The 15,721-nt window shown below is 41.1% G+C and overlaps 2 protein-coding genes across 3 annotated transcripts in view; both read right to left on the bottom strand.

Moving 5' to 3' along the window:
* The window catches only part of LOC131469481 (troponin I, fast skeletal muscle-like), a 145,771-nt gene that overhangs the window by 32,214 nt on the left and 97,836 nt on the right, over positions 1–15,721 (bottom strand). The gene's annotated exons all lie outside the window — the stretch shown is intronic.
* The window catches only part of LOC131469477 (septin-7-like), a 35,403-nt gene continuing 19,780 nt past the window's right edge, over positions 99–15,721 (bottom strand). For both annotated transcript variants that reach the window (XM_058644427.1, XM_058644426.1), the window contains exons 4-13: positions 14,685–14,785; positions 14,465–14,599; positions 10,867–10,984; positions 10,655–10,747; positions 9,593–9,689; positions 4,122–4,173; positions 3,824–3,949; positions 3,441–3,576; positions 3,201–3,346; positions 99–2,575 (exon numbers count right to left, since the gene is read on the bottom strand). In XM_058644427.1, coding sequence (XP_058500410.1) covers positions 2,536–2,575; positions 3,201–3,346; positions 3,441–3,576; positions 3,824–3,949; positions 4,122–4,173; positions 9,593–9,689; positions 10,655–10,747; positions 10,867–10,984; positions 14,465–14,599; positions 14,685–14,785 — 1,044 coding nt within the window. In that variant the 3' untranslated portion in view covers positions 99–2,535. The remainder of the gene's footprint in view (positions 2,576–3,200; positions 3,347–3,440; positions 3,577–3,823; positions 3,950–4,121; positions 4,174–9,592; positions 9,690–10,654; positions 10,748–10,866; positions 10,985–14,464; positions 14,600–14,684; positions 14,786–15,721) is intronic.

The raw sequence follows: 15,721 nt of genomic DNA, 5'->3' as shown, positions 1-15,721 counted from the left end.
CTTGTAACAAGATGTGGACACTCTTTATTTTGTAGTACCTAGTGTGTTTTTTAAGGCCTCTGTGTATTTGTTAGTAGAGGGTCTGCACACATTAATAATTAAAGCATAACCTTGTCAACTTTAATATTCAACATGTACAGTTAGAGTCAGAACACATGATAAAAACAAAAGAGAAGTAGAAAACAGTGTACATACAGTATATATAACAAAAAAAAAAGGTTCACCTAAACTTAAACCTATCTTATCTTAACATGGCGTTGTTATTGGAAATGCGAGTGGTTCACAACGGGCATCTAAAAAAAAAAAAAAGAGGGAAAAATCTACTTTAAACTTGTACAACAGAACGTCTCTTTCTCTGGACCTAAAGAGAAACTAGCAAAGTTAATGGAGCAGTCCTGAGGAGGTGTAATCATTGGCATAGATGTGTACAGTATATATATATATATATATATATATATATATGCGCAAGTGTGTATATAATGCATGGAAACAAAAGTTATGTGGAGTTTCGTTGAGAGCACAAATCTGTTGCCAAAACAAAAAAGAAAAAAAAGTCAAGAAACAAAGGCCACTGAGCAGCCTCCACTATGTACACTAATATGTGCATTTCCATCATAAACAAATCCAAACAGGCAATATTTAATGAGCTGCGGGTATAAGGTCTCTCCCTTTAGCAAGGTCTATTAAATGCAGATAGTTTGGAAACTAAACAAAAACTATACTAAATATAACAGATACATCTAAGAGTTACTTAAGAAAACTACAAGGGAAAGAAAAAAAAAGAAAAGATTCCTCAACTGTGTGTGTGTGTATGTAGTATTGATATCATCGTCATATGAAAATAAAACATGACAACTCTGGGAAGGTTTTAGCAAAGGTTCAAATGTGTGCCGATTTCTAACTGAATTGGCTCAGACCTGGACTTTGTGACCCAAGTTTAACTGTCTGCAGATGAATGGATGAAAAACAGAGAGAGTTGTGGGTATATTTTTAGCATAACCAAAGTAAAAAAAACAAAAATATCACCGGAGAGCGGGGTTCAGGTCCATGACGACACCCACCACTTACATCACAATATAAAACATGTTTACGTGTGAAGCTGTGACACCAGTGAAGCTTTTGCATAATATCTTTTTATTTTAAATAAGAAACGCACACTACCATTACACTACACTGGCTGCTGTTACACAAAATCCACCTGTACGGGTCACGGCATCTATGACCTCACACGTCACCTTTTTATAAAACTAAACCTGCAACACTGTAAACTATCACTAAAGGCCCAGTCACACCAGCATTTGACATGTTTTATCTGACTCATGTTATCCTGTAGGAGTCAATGACAGATGACAGGAAACTTTCACATCACCTCGCTGCAAAATAAACCCTACGGCATTTATGAGTTGACTTACTTTGAGTTGAATCCATGGCATTTGTCTGTTTTTTAAAAAAGTTGTGGAGCACTGTGGATGTTTTCCAGTAATTTCAGTGAGATTAAAAATCTTTTACAGGTTGTTCTTGGCCAAGATAGGAAGGTTTGAGTTTGGGATTGTTCAATTTGTATTCAGAACGTTTCCCAACAGTCTTCATCTCGATGTCGTTTTTATGAATAGATTCATTTTGCATCATAAACGTGTTTGTATTATGAATATTTATCAATCCCTATCAAAACAAACACTTTTATTTTGAAGTGATGTGAAATATCATATCTTTTGCTCAAAACATTGGGTTTTTTTCCTCACTTGACCGCCCCCTACTGACCAAACTAGACACTCGGTGACTGGACACCACTGTTGCCTAGTAACCACATTTTTCGAACATTAAGCAGGCCGTGTTCAAAAGCTCCCTTGTCGTAAAAACACATTTGGCACCAGTCAACCTAATGGAACATTTCTCAAAAGAAGCATTTGCTAAAAGTAACTTTACGTTTGCTGTATTTTTTTGAGCCACTCCAGGTGTGACGTGGGCCTCGATTCCACACGACTTGGTCCACTGTGCCGCCTGCTTTCCGTTACTGTACCTTCCCTCACCTACACTCTGCCTTCTTCTCATAACTCTCACCAAGGTCTTTCACCATTTGAGCCTTTTAAAGTGTTTACACTCGTTTTACCTTCGAGAACAATAGAAAAGAGAGCATCGAGGAAAGCAAATCTACGAATATCTAGAGAGGGTATGAGGACTACATGTGTTCAAATGGCTATGCATGGTCCCTGCCACGAGTTTATTCAGTACTGTAAGCTCAGAGGATCTCAGGCTTCTCCTCATTGTCAGGAAAATATAGGAAAATAGAGACTTTCACAGACACATGCATTCCTCGGGAAAAGACTTAACGTCTCCAGAAACATAGTAAAACCCTGCAGAGAAACACGTGTGTGGGATGTTGTGGGTATTTGCATGTCTCAGTGTGTGTTTAATGGTGTGTGTGTGTGTGTGTGTGCGTGTGTTCTGAGGGTCACAGGAGACGTGAGCTTCAGGCAGAATGAAGAAAAAACTGAGTCGGTGTAAAATTGAGGGGGACAGGTTATGTCTCTCTCTTCAAAAGATCTTCCCTTTCTTCTTGTTCTTTTCCATCGTCCTGTGCAACAAACAACCAGAGAAAGTGCAAACAAGGTCAGAATCAGAAAAGGTTTTCGTTCTTTAGTGCTTAAAAACTACTGCGAGGACATGGAGAGCGATAACGTTTACCTGTGTTTCTAAAAGAGTAAGTATAACCACACATTTTAGTGTATGTAAAAGAGGTATATGATACGATGCTGATATATTCCCTCTCTGTCGCCCAGAATAAAATAAGGCGACACAGATTATTCGATAACAAGTACAAAGTACAAAGTACAAAAATACAAAGTCACTGTCAGTCGTAAACTTCAAACATGTTCCATGCTTATGCTTTGATGTGAAATTGGGAAGAATCTGATGCGTCCGATGACGTTACGATCGCGCCTGTTAACCCCTCGCACTACAGGGTAATCTGTCCAGATTATCTGTTTGTATCAGCCTAAAATCAGAAGGCACCCACAATGGTGGGGAGGGCCAGATCTGGACCTAAATATGGTCAATTATCCTCCTAAAACCGTTACATGCTCAAAATGTATGTTCTATATCTAATTGTTATTCTTTGTCATATATAATAATTCAGACTGTTGCCCGAATGAGTGTTCAAAAGTGTGTCTCTGTGTGTGTGTGTGTGTGTGTTTACTGACTTGGAGGCGTCCAGTTTCTGCTGCTCGAGGATCCTCTGCTGAGCCTCCCAGTTGGCCTTCTCGTCCTCAAACACTCGCCTCTTCTCCTCCAGCTCTTTGTACTGGGCCTCCAAGTTCCTTTTCATCTGTTCGTGGCGCCGCTCCAGCTGAGGGGGTCGAGACATGTTATGCATTCACTTAAAAAACATATCCACCCTTCCACAAACGCATTGAGGGTTCAGAGAAACACCATAAACCCACCTCAGCCTCCGAGTCCTTTAGTTTCTGCTTCTTCTCCTTCACCTTCATTTCGAACACCTGCTCCATTTCGGCCTCCATCTTCTTCATTTTCATCACGTGCTCCCGCCGCTCCTCCTCCATCTGTGCCAGGGGACTCCTGTTGAGCACAGAAATGAGCTGAATTGGCGGCCGACGTGGTTGCTGCGCGGACTCTGTTTGACGAGGAAGCTATTTCTGGCACCATTACTGTCAAACGTGTTGATTTAGACCTAGACATTTTCTCTCGGTCTCAAACTATATCGCACGAGCTTGTTTTTGCACTCAATGCCCAACAGAGCAACAAATACACGCTTCTATAAGTCCAGCGTCGTGTTGTGTGTCGAGTTAATGGCCTGTGGCCGTACTTAGTGAGCTGCCCCTTGGTCTTGGAAGTGTCCACTCCGTTGCAGGTGACGGCCGCGAGTTTCTTACTGCGGTAATTCTCATAGTGGACGTTGTTAGTGACGTCCTTCAGATCCTGCATGTGAGTCCTGTGGACAAACGCGGGAAAAAAAGAACAAGACATTTTAAAGTCTAAAGTCAGGTAATACAAGTAGAAGCTAAACCCGATAATGGATTTAAACAATAACCGTTTAGATTTGAGACATTTATTGACTGTAAAGTAATGTGGCTAAAGTGCATTTTTATGAGTTTTAAGTTCACCTGATGAGCATGTTGCGCAGCACAGTGAAGTCACAGTGTTCGCCGTTCTCCACTGAAACACAAAAGGGGGAGAGGAAAACAGAGACGGACACAAATTATACAAATGAAAATGATGACACATGGACACTTCTCGTAGTAACAAAATCAGTGTCATCACTATCTCGTCTCAAAGGGAAACTGTACTCTGCAAAGCATGGGTGTCTGCGCTTCTGAGGGAGTTTACACATTTTGCTAAATCAAGGAAATAAAAGTGTGTTTAGAAGGAACGGCATTCCCAACTCAAACATGTCGTGTGTCTTTGGGCAGTAAAATCAACACAGCTGTGGTGTGTGTTATTTACAAGATAAACAGTAATACAGACACAAATGTAGAAGCAAAGCAACACCTGGTTTTAAACATTCAGAAGTTTATTCATTCAGACTTTCTCTCATTCATTCATACATTAGTTATGGGGGAGGGTCAGTCGAGTTCAGGCCTGTTACATTAGCATTACATAAAAAAAAAAAAACATAGCAATAACAAAGAGACGTCAGGCCATGATCATATAGGATGTCTTTTATGTGTGTACCAATGTCCCTGGACAGAATTAGCAAGTCTTTGGTCCAACGCTGCCTCCATCAGTAAGTTCAAATGTGGTATTTTGACTTGACATGAGGCAGCAAAGGACTTCAGTGTAGGAGAGTGAGTGGTGAGTCTGTCTAACAGCAAGATACAGCCGGGAACATAATACGAGATGGTGCACTCCAAAAGGTACAACTACTGCGAGTCAACATTCGAAGTGAATGCCTTGTGAAACTCCAAGCGTTAGACCAATCTATTAAAAGTATGTTTCCTGTCTCACACTCACTCATGCTACTCAGACAACCAGAACTGGGGTTATCTTATGTCTCGGGTCAAGAACACTGCCACTGCCACTGCCTCCATCTTGTTTGTCATAAAGCAGCTACGTCTGCAAAAGGTTCATCAGATTTCTTACTGACGACAACAACCAGCTGCTACTGAAAACCACATGCATGAGACTGAACAGGAAAGTCCACCGAAACGTGCTGAACGACATAATACAAGAGAAACAGTGGAACAGTGGCTGTTAGACTTCATCTTAGCTCACTTGTGCACGACCTCCTGTCACTACTGACGCTCACGGCTGATTAAACTCCTCCCATGTGATCACGGCCCGTCACTGCTGGACACACAGACGCCACACAGTTCAGAGTTCCTGCTCGGACGACAGGAAACGCACAACTGGTCTTGTGTCAACGAAGCGGTTAGATGATTGTGAGTCTGCATCTCAATCACAAAGACACAGTTACAGGGTCAGATGGGATTCTGGGAAAGGACTGCAAATGCTAAGGGTGTGTGTGTGTGTGTGTGTGTGTGTGTGACCAATCTCTCCAGCCTGCTCTTTATGTACGCTGCGCCTTACTTGTTAACCTCCTTTGGACTGGCTGTCAGTCATCAGGGGAGCGAATAAGAACACCTTACCATTGATGAAACTTAAGCGGTCCCGCCCCTCGGCCTCCAAAGCAAGCCACTGACCTCCTGTCCCTTGTAGAGGAGGGAGCTCTGACGGAGGGGAGGGGTATGGTTTTTCAGTTACTGTCTGTGCCCACTGGTGGGGGCTAAATCTGGGTCTGGAGCAGCTGGGAGTGTTACATACAGCTCAGGCTTTGGCCCCGTTTGGAGCCAGAACCGGCCCAGATTCAGCCCAGATCAACACCATTGCCTGCACGTATCCAAGCTAACTGGCTAAAGAGGCTGTGGTTACTGGAGGGGGAGTTACATGAGGGTCTACGGTATGCATGACCAGCTGTGAACGGGTGGAGGAGCTAAGTGGGATCAAGGGTCTACGGACAAAGAAGATAATAGTTGACGTGGCAGAAAATACCTGATACATACCTCTTTTTTTGTCACTTCAGTAAATAATCTGACAATAAGTGAAATATGAACACAAATGCTGTTGTGCATCAGGTGTTTTAAGCCAAGCATTTTGATTTCCTAACAGTGCTCATTAAGGCCATGATGATGAATCAAGAGCACAAAGCTGGATATTTATTTGCAACATGCAACTAAAGTGCGCGTGTACACAGTTGTTATCCGGATGTATTTTGCAAACGTTGTATTTCTACATTAAAAAAAACAAACAAACTAAAGAAACCTTAGGTTAAACGTACACTAATGGAGTGAGAATTCATGATACCAAGCAGCGTGTTATCTCGATGACTTCAATGAGCTGCTGCATGCCCTTCTACCAAACCACCATTAACATCAACTGCCCATGAACCTATAAGCGATGTGTTAGGATGGTGGATCCCAGTCCTTGGTCCAGTGATGACACGGAGTCCCGTGCATGTTTCTCACCCTGCTCCAACACAAGTGATGGAAGTCAAACACGACCCAGTGAGGCTCATTATGTGGTAAAGCAGGGCTGAGAACCAACTGCCACACTTCATACCACAGGAGCAAAGAAGGGAACCACGGCATTAGAGTGATGATGGCTCTATTACAGCTGTATTTTCTGCACCAAACAGCCTCTACTTTTCTGCATGGAGATTTTTTTTTTTTAGCATCAGACCTGGGATGAAATAATCAAGAAGTTTTTTTATTATTATTATTGGTCACATTTATAACTGTACTGTTAATTTACTGAGATCTGGGAGGACGATGACATCACAAAAAAACGTCTAATGGTGACAATAACTTGGGTTGTAACAGTATGAGACTTTCATGGTATGATAACTGTCTTAAGTCACATAAACTCAATTACGTCAGTGTGTGTCCGTCTGCGAGACATCGGCGATCAAGCAGAAAAGTTTGGGATCAAAATCACAAACTGATCTGCTCGAAGATGGGCGAACACTTCAACAACTCCCTCTTTCTGCAGAGTGTATATCTGTCCTTAAGGACAACCCCACTTTCATGTTTGAGACATGAGAGTAATGTATAGTTTAGTAAAAGGATCTGAGACAGCTGAGATTTAGCTGTGTCCTATGCGGATAACCTATTTGACTGACTGTCCGTGTAGATCCCAGATGTCAGTAGTTACTGTGGTGAGCTTAGTGCTGTTGAATGAAGAGAACGGATACTAATAATAAGCCTCACGATGCACTGAACTACATAAACCATCAGTGAGGTTCTCAGGGTTCACTCATAAATTGAGTAACAGGAACAAAGACAGTAAAAGTAGTCATACATGTGTCCCCTTACTTAAATGTCTAGCTCCATTGCTCAGTGGAATACACTATGATGACTGACAACAAGGAGCGGGAGGATTTAACCTGTAAAATATAAGTATTTTAATCCTGAAGGACTTTTAGAGGCTCATACAGAATTGGTATAAAGTCATTCTTTCTCTGTTTTGTTGTTGCTGAACTGCATGGTGGATCAGCTACTTTGCTTTGCTAGTGCTGCATCTGGCATAAGTGGAGAAAAGTTTAACTTTCCAAGCAGCTCAAGTTCATCAAACATCAAACCGTCCCAACTGATCGATCAGACAAGACCTAGAGCATAGAGCAGGGATTCTGTCGGAGACACATGGTTTTATATTTGATGATTTGATTCATCTACTTTCTTTTATTTTCAAGCGTTTCTGTGTTCGGGAAGGTTTAACTACATTTGAATTCACCCCAGGTCTGATCAGAGCATTGGTGTGACCATCAGCCTAACGATGAGGATGAGACAGCACAGCAACAGAAGGTGGAGGGACGGAGAGTTTTGGGTGAAGGACACTCAGGAAGAGGAGGAGGAGTGGAGGAGTGGAGGGGGAATAAAAATGAGGTTGAAATAAGGTGGAAAGATGGTTTTGTTTACCAAAAATGCCCTCTGTCAGTCATGAAAAAGAATAGACAAAGAAAAAAAGAAAAAAGAGGAAGGAAAGAAAGAATGAAAACGTGAAAGACGAAATCACGGTCAACCACAGAGCAACACAGGTACTGTATATTACTTTATACAGAGAGAGAGACAGAGCACATCATCTTTCGGGGGGGGGCGCTCACAGACATCACAACACCAGGAGGAGCAACAGCAGTTCATTGTGGCTAATGGTGAAGACGTGACAGCCTGATGTCAGCGGGTACATTGAAGAAACATATCCCATAATGCACTATGTCTCTCCCCACTAACAGCACTCTGTGTATGCGTGTTTGTTTATTTATTTATTTAAATCTTTAGAAATCTATGGTGCCAGTGATAAACTGTGCACTCTCTCACACTGTTTCTCTCTACTACTGCTTTCATGCTCTTGAATATTTGCTTTCAATTAGTCACACTTTGAACTAAAAACCTTAAATAAGATAAGAATAAAAGACGAGGTTGTCAGACAACTTTTTTTATGTGCGGTACATGCAGATCATGTATCCTTTTCATTAGGGATGGGCATAATAAATCGACGATCGATTCATTGATCATTAAGAATTTCGTCGATGACGTTAATTTTTCGCGATAAAACTAATGCAGGTTTTGTTGCATAGTCAGCGAAGATCGGTAGGGCGGCTATTCCAGAGGCTGGGGGAGTTGAGCCTGCGTTGTCTGACACGGATGAGTGGCAGCCTCCCAGTCCCAGGTCTCATTGTATTTTTAATATAGCTATTAACTGATTTTTTTTTTAGCCTATAAATAGTGATTTTTAATATAAAAATATTAATGATTAATCGATAATTGATCGTTAATTCTCCCGACGATCGATTAATGCCCATCCCTACTTTTTATATGCGACACATGTGGAAAAACAACTCAACATTTGAGGTGACAGTGTGAACGACAGGGAGCTGGTGCTACCACAGATCCATTTTCAGAGCAGTGGTTACCTGTAAACTTTGTGGGACAACAACCACACACGTCTGTATCGGACACAGTGCTGAGACACACATAGTTCTCAGTGAATGATGAATTGGGACAATGGGACAAAAACACAGTAAAGTACCAAATGATGGAAACACGTGTCTGAGATGGTCACAGTCCATAAACCCATAGATAAGCTGCTCTTCAAAGCTGTAGATGCTGAAGGATTATACACATTGATTGATATTATAATACTGTCTTTTAACAGATGCATGGGCAGTTGCCAGTCTGGATGTTATAATGGTTTTATAACAAAATTGGTGTCTAAAATATTATCTGACATAATTCTCTGGATGATAGGATGATTTGCACAACATAATCCTTCCATCTAGACCCCCTGTCTGACCAGCAGGTGTCGCTCATTATCCCTCCAGATGTTGCTTTGCATTTGTTGTTGAAAACCTGGAGGAGCAGTGATGTGGACTTGGTAGCGAACAACACATTCAGTAGATACAAAGGACCGTTGTGGGGAACATGCACTGTGTGAAACACTCGAGTATATCATGCTTCATCCACTCCAACAGAGAACGTAGAGTGACAGCGAGACATTGTCAAACACATCAAAGCTTTTGCAGCTTGAACACAAAATGAAAGGTGTGTTCCTCATTTCCGACAGTGAAAGATAGTGAACCTACCTTCTGCCACGCCCCACGGGTACTGGCGACCTCTGACCTTCTTTCCGTTCACCTCAATCACCACATTGCTGCCGACTACTGCCAGAGGCATCTTCTCCTGGAGTGGGAAGACACGAATACAGACAAATGTTGATCCCCGTTGTTACGACGACTGTTCTTTTTTTAGCCTCTGGCAAGACACAGCCGATGAGGCGAGTGAATACAAATCTATCGAGTGAATGCTTGGGTTGGAAGACACATGGCTCATGTTTAGAGGCGTATTCCATTGAAACTCCTGTCCCCTGTTCTAGCACTCAAAAGACATGTTGCTCCCATTCCACTGAGTCAATAACAGCTGAGGGAATTTAATCCAGTGATAGTTATGGCTACATACAAACTGCAAGCCTTAGTGCTCAATTTGGACTTATTGCTTAGATCCATGTTTCTTAAACTGTGGTGACCTCTCATACCATTGGTGGTACAAAAGCTCCCTATGATGGTACTTTGAGAGCTCATCTCAGGTAAAACTGGCACCACTGGCTTCATTGGTTCCAAGATATGACCACCCACAAACTCCATAGTGAACTGGTAAAGGTCCTGAACCCACTGTACGATTGTAGTATACAGTATTATTTCATTTTCCAGTTTTAACGTATTATAATTGTATAGTTTTATCTCTTTCAGATGTATATAAACATCTGAAAAAAAGAAATGGAAGTATTTCTACATAATATATGTGCATTTATATTTGTAGGAATGTTCATAAAGGTTCCTTTTCAAATTATAAACATAGCCTTAAATCTAATGAAATTCATCTGAAACAGTGGTGTGATTAAACCTGATTTTAAACCTCAATGTGACCATCACAGTGGAGGAAAATATGTAACCATGAGTGACAGTTACTATGCAAGAGGCAACAGTTACTGGGGCAGAGTTACATGGATGACAGTCACTCTTTAATGAGCTCGTCTGTGAAGCTAATTATCAGTTAAGCAGTTTGGCTGCAAGGCATGGAGAACAGGGACAGGGGCAGATGTTTTCCTGTTGTTTTAAAAGGACTAACAAGACGCCGTGGTTCATTACCTTTATCTTTCGGATGAGCTTGTTGTCCTCGTCATCCTCTGTGTCTGGGAATTCATAAATTTTGATTTTGTGCTCCTGTATCTCTTTCATGATCTACGAGAGAGAGACACAGAGATCAGAACAACGCACACTTGTAGATTTGTAGCTTGCTGAATTACAAACACCAGCACTGTCCGTCCAACAGACAATGTGGTTCACACAAACAAAGAGACCTGTTTTTTAAAAAGCTGGCACTCCTCAGGGGTCAAGGTGTCAGCTTTTGCAATAAGAGGGATGACGTTGACTTTGTCATGGAGTCTCTTCATGAACTCAATGTCCAGCGGCTTCAGACTGAAGAAAAGACAGAGGGACATGTAAGAACCATGCAGAAGTTTGAGAGATTCAAATCATCTACAGGTTACCTATGAATACACGTTTTTTTTCATGAAAGACAAGGTTTCCCCCCCTTTTAAACAGCCTATTTAATCATCATTGATAATTCTAGGTGTTTTAGCTCAGGCAACTGGCGATCTATACCCTGTCTCACCCAAATGCATGCTGGCATAGCTTCTGGGCTTTTCATTCCTGTTGTAGGAAAGTGGTGGGTGTTATAGATCTTAGCAGTGACTGCCCACTTTTGCCCAAATCATTGATTTCTCTTTCTAGGTCTATGATGAGGAGGCAGACCAACCAGCAACAAGATGAATTGAGGCCATAAACATTCATTCAAAGCAAACAAATTAGTAGTACATATGCATCCTATAAACCACTGCAAATGATTATTCAACAAAATCCAGCACTATTTGAATTTAAACCTTTTTTTGTTGCAATAGTCTTGCAGAATATTACAGTAGGTGTCTTGTATGTATACAGGTGTAGAAAGTAGAAAGTGTACATTTTATCAATTCCATTCCATCAATCAGAGATGTAATTATTACACCTGGGAATAGTAGGTAGTGCATTATTTCTCTTTTACACTGCACAAAAAACATTAAAAAAAACAGTTGCTATTAGGGCTGATGGTGTTCTAAAATGTCTTGTTTAATCCACAATAACAACAATTTTTCACTTTTCATTATTTCTTTGTCATATGGAGCATAGAAAGTCTATAGTTAATATGTTACTATGTTAATTTAGTTATCAAATACTAATCAATTCATCATTGCAGCCCGAGTTGACATCATTCATACCTGAGGCTTCTGCATGACCATTTAACATAATTTCACAGTTTCGTACTATTATAACTGAAAAAATCCATAACCACACTACTCCAGAGGTTTTTCAAAATAAATGTAGTTCAATAAGTCACCAGCAGAGGACCAACTACAACCATACACTGCATATATATGGTCTTTTTTTGTAATTTGCCTGTGATATCACCTCCTCATTTGGCCATATTGAGTTCACGAGGAGATTTATTTTGTAATACCCCCAACATGAAGTCTCCATCTCTGGCTAAAAGACTAGTGTGGCCAGGCAGCTGTGATCTGAGAATGAGCTTGGTGGGCTGTTGGTGTGAGCAGTGAGAAGTGAGTAAGTGCTGCACAACAACACAAATCATAGTGAAATTAAAACCACACATACTTGAATTCAGGCTAAATCAGCTGTGACTGTAATAACACTCCTACATACTTTTAATGCATGTGGGTGGAAGCCATTCTTCAGTGTGTGAGGACATGGATGTAGAAAATGTGCGCATGTTTTTGTGTCATGCTCGTTTCTCATCCAAGGAATGCAGACAAACAAAGGGCAAAAAAAAAAACAGCTGTTCAAAGGTTCAGTAGGTCACAGGGTCACAGAAAGTGTTTGTGAAAGATCGACTTTGTCAGGACAGGGTCAGGTGGAGGGTCTATAATGCAGAATGAGGGCAAACTTCAAGAAATTGTCTCTGCACAGTGACTTTAAACCAGCAGTGAGAGAAGCCTGGAGTCCAGTCAGCAGCAACAGACAGTTTGCTTTTCCGGTTTCAAAGATTCATCTATGGATACACAACTACTTGAGTGCTGTCAGTTATAATCCGTGTTAAATAGCTTTATATTTTGATAGCTGTCTCTCAGCCAAGGCTCTCACAGTAAATCTGGGAGAAACTTTTCCAGTATCCAATAACACTTTATCCAATCATGAGCCAGAACTCCATAAAGAGGTGGTTCCCTTTCTGTCGGTCAGTAAATGCTCCCCCTCCTCCATGTGGTATGCACCCTAACCATTTAGAAATTGGGTTGGGACTGGGATGGGCAAAAATTCAATAACAATACATGTATTGCAATGTATTTTTCTTCAACAGCAATACAGAAAAGATTCAAAATATATCAAAATAATGTTCAATGTATTGTTCAAACACACGGATTGCTGTTTTCTGTCTGTTTAGAATTTTAACACCACAGTTACCTGGTTCTTTACATTTCACTTTCAATTATAATCACAACAATTATCTAAATCAACTGAATAGATATGATATTGATATTTTTGGTCATATCAACCAGACCAGTAGTTAGACTAAGGTCTGTATTATTGCCTTTAATTTTACAATACAGCACAGGTCTTGACTGAATGATGTCAAATTGCAGCACATATAGGCAAATGTATATGCCTCTTATTGATAAAACACAAAAAATGCGAACACTGTGTGTCTAATTAAACTAAACCAATTAATTAATTCTACATACACATACTACGCAGTCGTGTGGAAACAGCTTCACATTTGACCTGAGGCTGATTCCTCAGATTCAGCTACGATGAAAAAAGACCAGCGCCAAGTGAACCCTCCATCCACTACACATGTACACACACACACATCAGAGGACAGGGCGCATTTGTCTCACAGGAGATTCTCGCCTTTGTTTGCCGCTCTGAGCTTCCACTCTGTGGACGCCTGACTGGGTGATTCAGTGATGGAGAGCAGAACTCGACTGAGCATGAGCAGAACTGGGTTATATAACCTCTTGTGGGTCACAAACATTGACTGGCAGCCTACTCATCTATGGCACAAACACACACTTACTATAATCAACAGAGAAAAGGAGCGCGGTGGAGAGGCAGACGTTTCCGTAAGAGTAAACCAAACCAGAGACATGTTAAAGGACCTTCGTTTTTCATTAGACTCAAACTGAGGAATTTTAAAATGTCTGTATTTTTACATTAGAACCAAACTGCTTGTAGTGGAAGGATCAGAAAAATGTGTAGTATCTGATTCAGTTGATGCTCTCTGTATACATACAGTCTCTCTCTCTCATTAATTGTCAATTGCAACAGCACAAAAAACACAGACTGACTGCTGAGGAAGAGAACTGTGACCTGGATGGCTGAGAATCTCCAAAGACGCATTCAAATTATTTTAAGGGCATTCCCTTCTCAGAAAGGAAGCCGCTTGCCATACTATACATTATTTTAAGTTGCATCTGTCAGTCATAAAAATATTTCACAATATTAAAAATGAATAGATTCAGAGAACTGAAACTTTAATGTGTAAAATCGGAAGTGTTTGTGGATTTGTGGCATATGTCTGGATAGAACGGCATCTGGGTCTGGATCCAGACCGGAGTCTTAAGTGACCCTTAATCTAGAATGTAGAGGCAGTGACATGGGTCCTTCAGGCTCAGGGCTTTGCCAGTAAAGCTTAGAGAAACGTTTCCTGTATCCCACAACACTTAATCCAAGAAAAGGGCCACAGCTCAACAAAGAGACACTTCTCTGTGCTTTCTTTCACTTTGCAAACACTCCCCGTCACCAAACATTTGTGAGGTGATGTAGGGAGGAGAGAGGGGGATTGTCAACCACCAAACACATTCATTGACAGAAGCTTAAATATGACCAATGACATCAAGCACTTACCCATGTCCAGACGGTGCAATGAAGTACAGGCAGCAGTGGACTCTGTTGTCTGGCATGGATCTGCGATTTACCCTGGATTCTGCATTCAGGAAGTCTTCACACTTGCTGTCAATGTAGTTTATGACTGGCTGCCAACTGTGGAGATGGTGGAAGGGTATATGAATCAGATGAAGAAAAAAAAAACACATATTTTTTTTGTAAAGTTAAACAAACATCTCACCAGTTGCTGTTGTCCACTGCATCTCCAAACCCTGGTGTATCGACAATGGTGAGTGTCAGCTGGACCCCTCCTTCTTTGATCAGCACTTTGGACTGCTCCACCTGAAACACACCCCATCATTTCAGTGTAGTTGATTGTTGGCATTTACCTTCCAGCTTTGAATGGAGTTGTAACATTCTGATCATGAGGATTCAACACTTTTGAACATGATTCAATGAAGCGAGGAATGGGCCCACGCTCATCAGCCTACATGCTTAATTATGTGACACTATTGGCTCCCACTCAGGCCACTGGTGAGTAGGGGATGGCAAGAGATATTTTCCAAGATAATATTGTGGTTGTTTAACTGACATTATTGAGTATTTAAATGACAGCAAAAGCCAATGAAACACACTAAAACTCCACACATTAATAGTGAGTTATAACTCAGACAATGAAAATTAATTTTTTAAGGATAATGGACTAAAAATATCAAGATATTATGGTTCTTCCCATATCGCCCATCACTACTGGTGATATATCATCACTCTGCACCCACACAGCCTTCTGGGAGATTCAGAAAAGCCAATCTGATGCACTGTGGGGAAGAGTTATTGCAGTATTAGTGTGTAGTGCTAAAGATTTGCTGGAGGAGGATTCAGAGATCTTGAATGTCAGTAATTATATGCCGGTTAATCTTGAGTGTAATTTGGTAGGTTAATTAACCAGTCAGTGTGATCTACAATTCCCTCTTTTAAAAGCTTGTTGTGTTTGCACCTTGCAGATTTGCTTGGTTGTAAAGAGAACGCTCTTTAGCAGAGCAAACTAATCTGCTCGTGCTTTATAACGTTAGAAACGGACAACTGCGTCAGAATCAAAGTGCAGCAGGGACGATAGCATCGTGGTTGGTGCTACTTTGCCTCAGATGGAAATCTCACTCCCCAACCTGTATAACGGCAGAGTTAAAGGTTTAGGGTTAAATATTGTGGCAGTGTCCACAAAAATATCGTATAGGCCCTTATAGGAGAAATGTAAAAAAAGAACTGCAGCAGGTCAGA

The sequence above is a fragment of the Solea solea genome, chromosome 12, assembly GCF_958295425.1.
Source record: "Solea solea chromosome 12, fSolSol10.1, whole genome shotgun sequence".
Classification (NCBI taxonomy): domain Eukaryota; kingdom Metazoa; phylum Chordata; class Actinopteri; order Pleuronectiformes; family Soleidae; genus Solea; species Solea solea.
The sequence above is the reverse complement of the archived record's forward strand: the minus strand, read 5'-3'. Positions and strand labels throughout refer to the sequence as shown.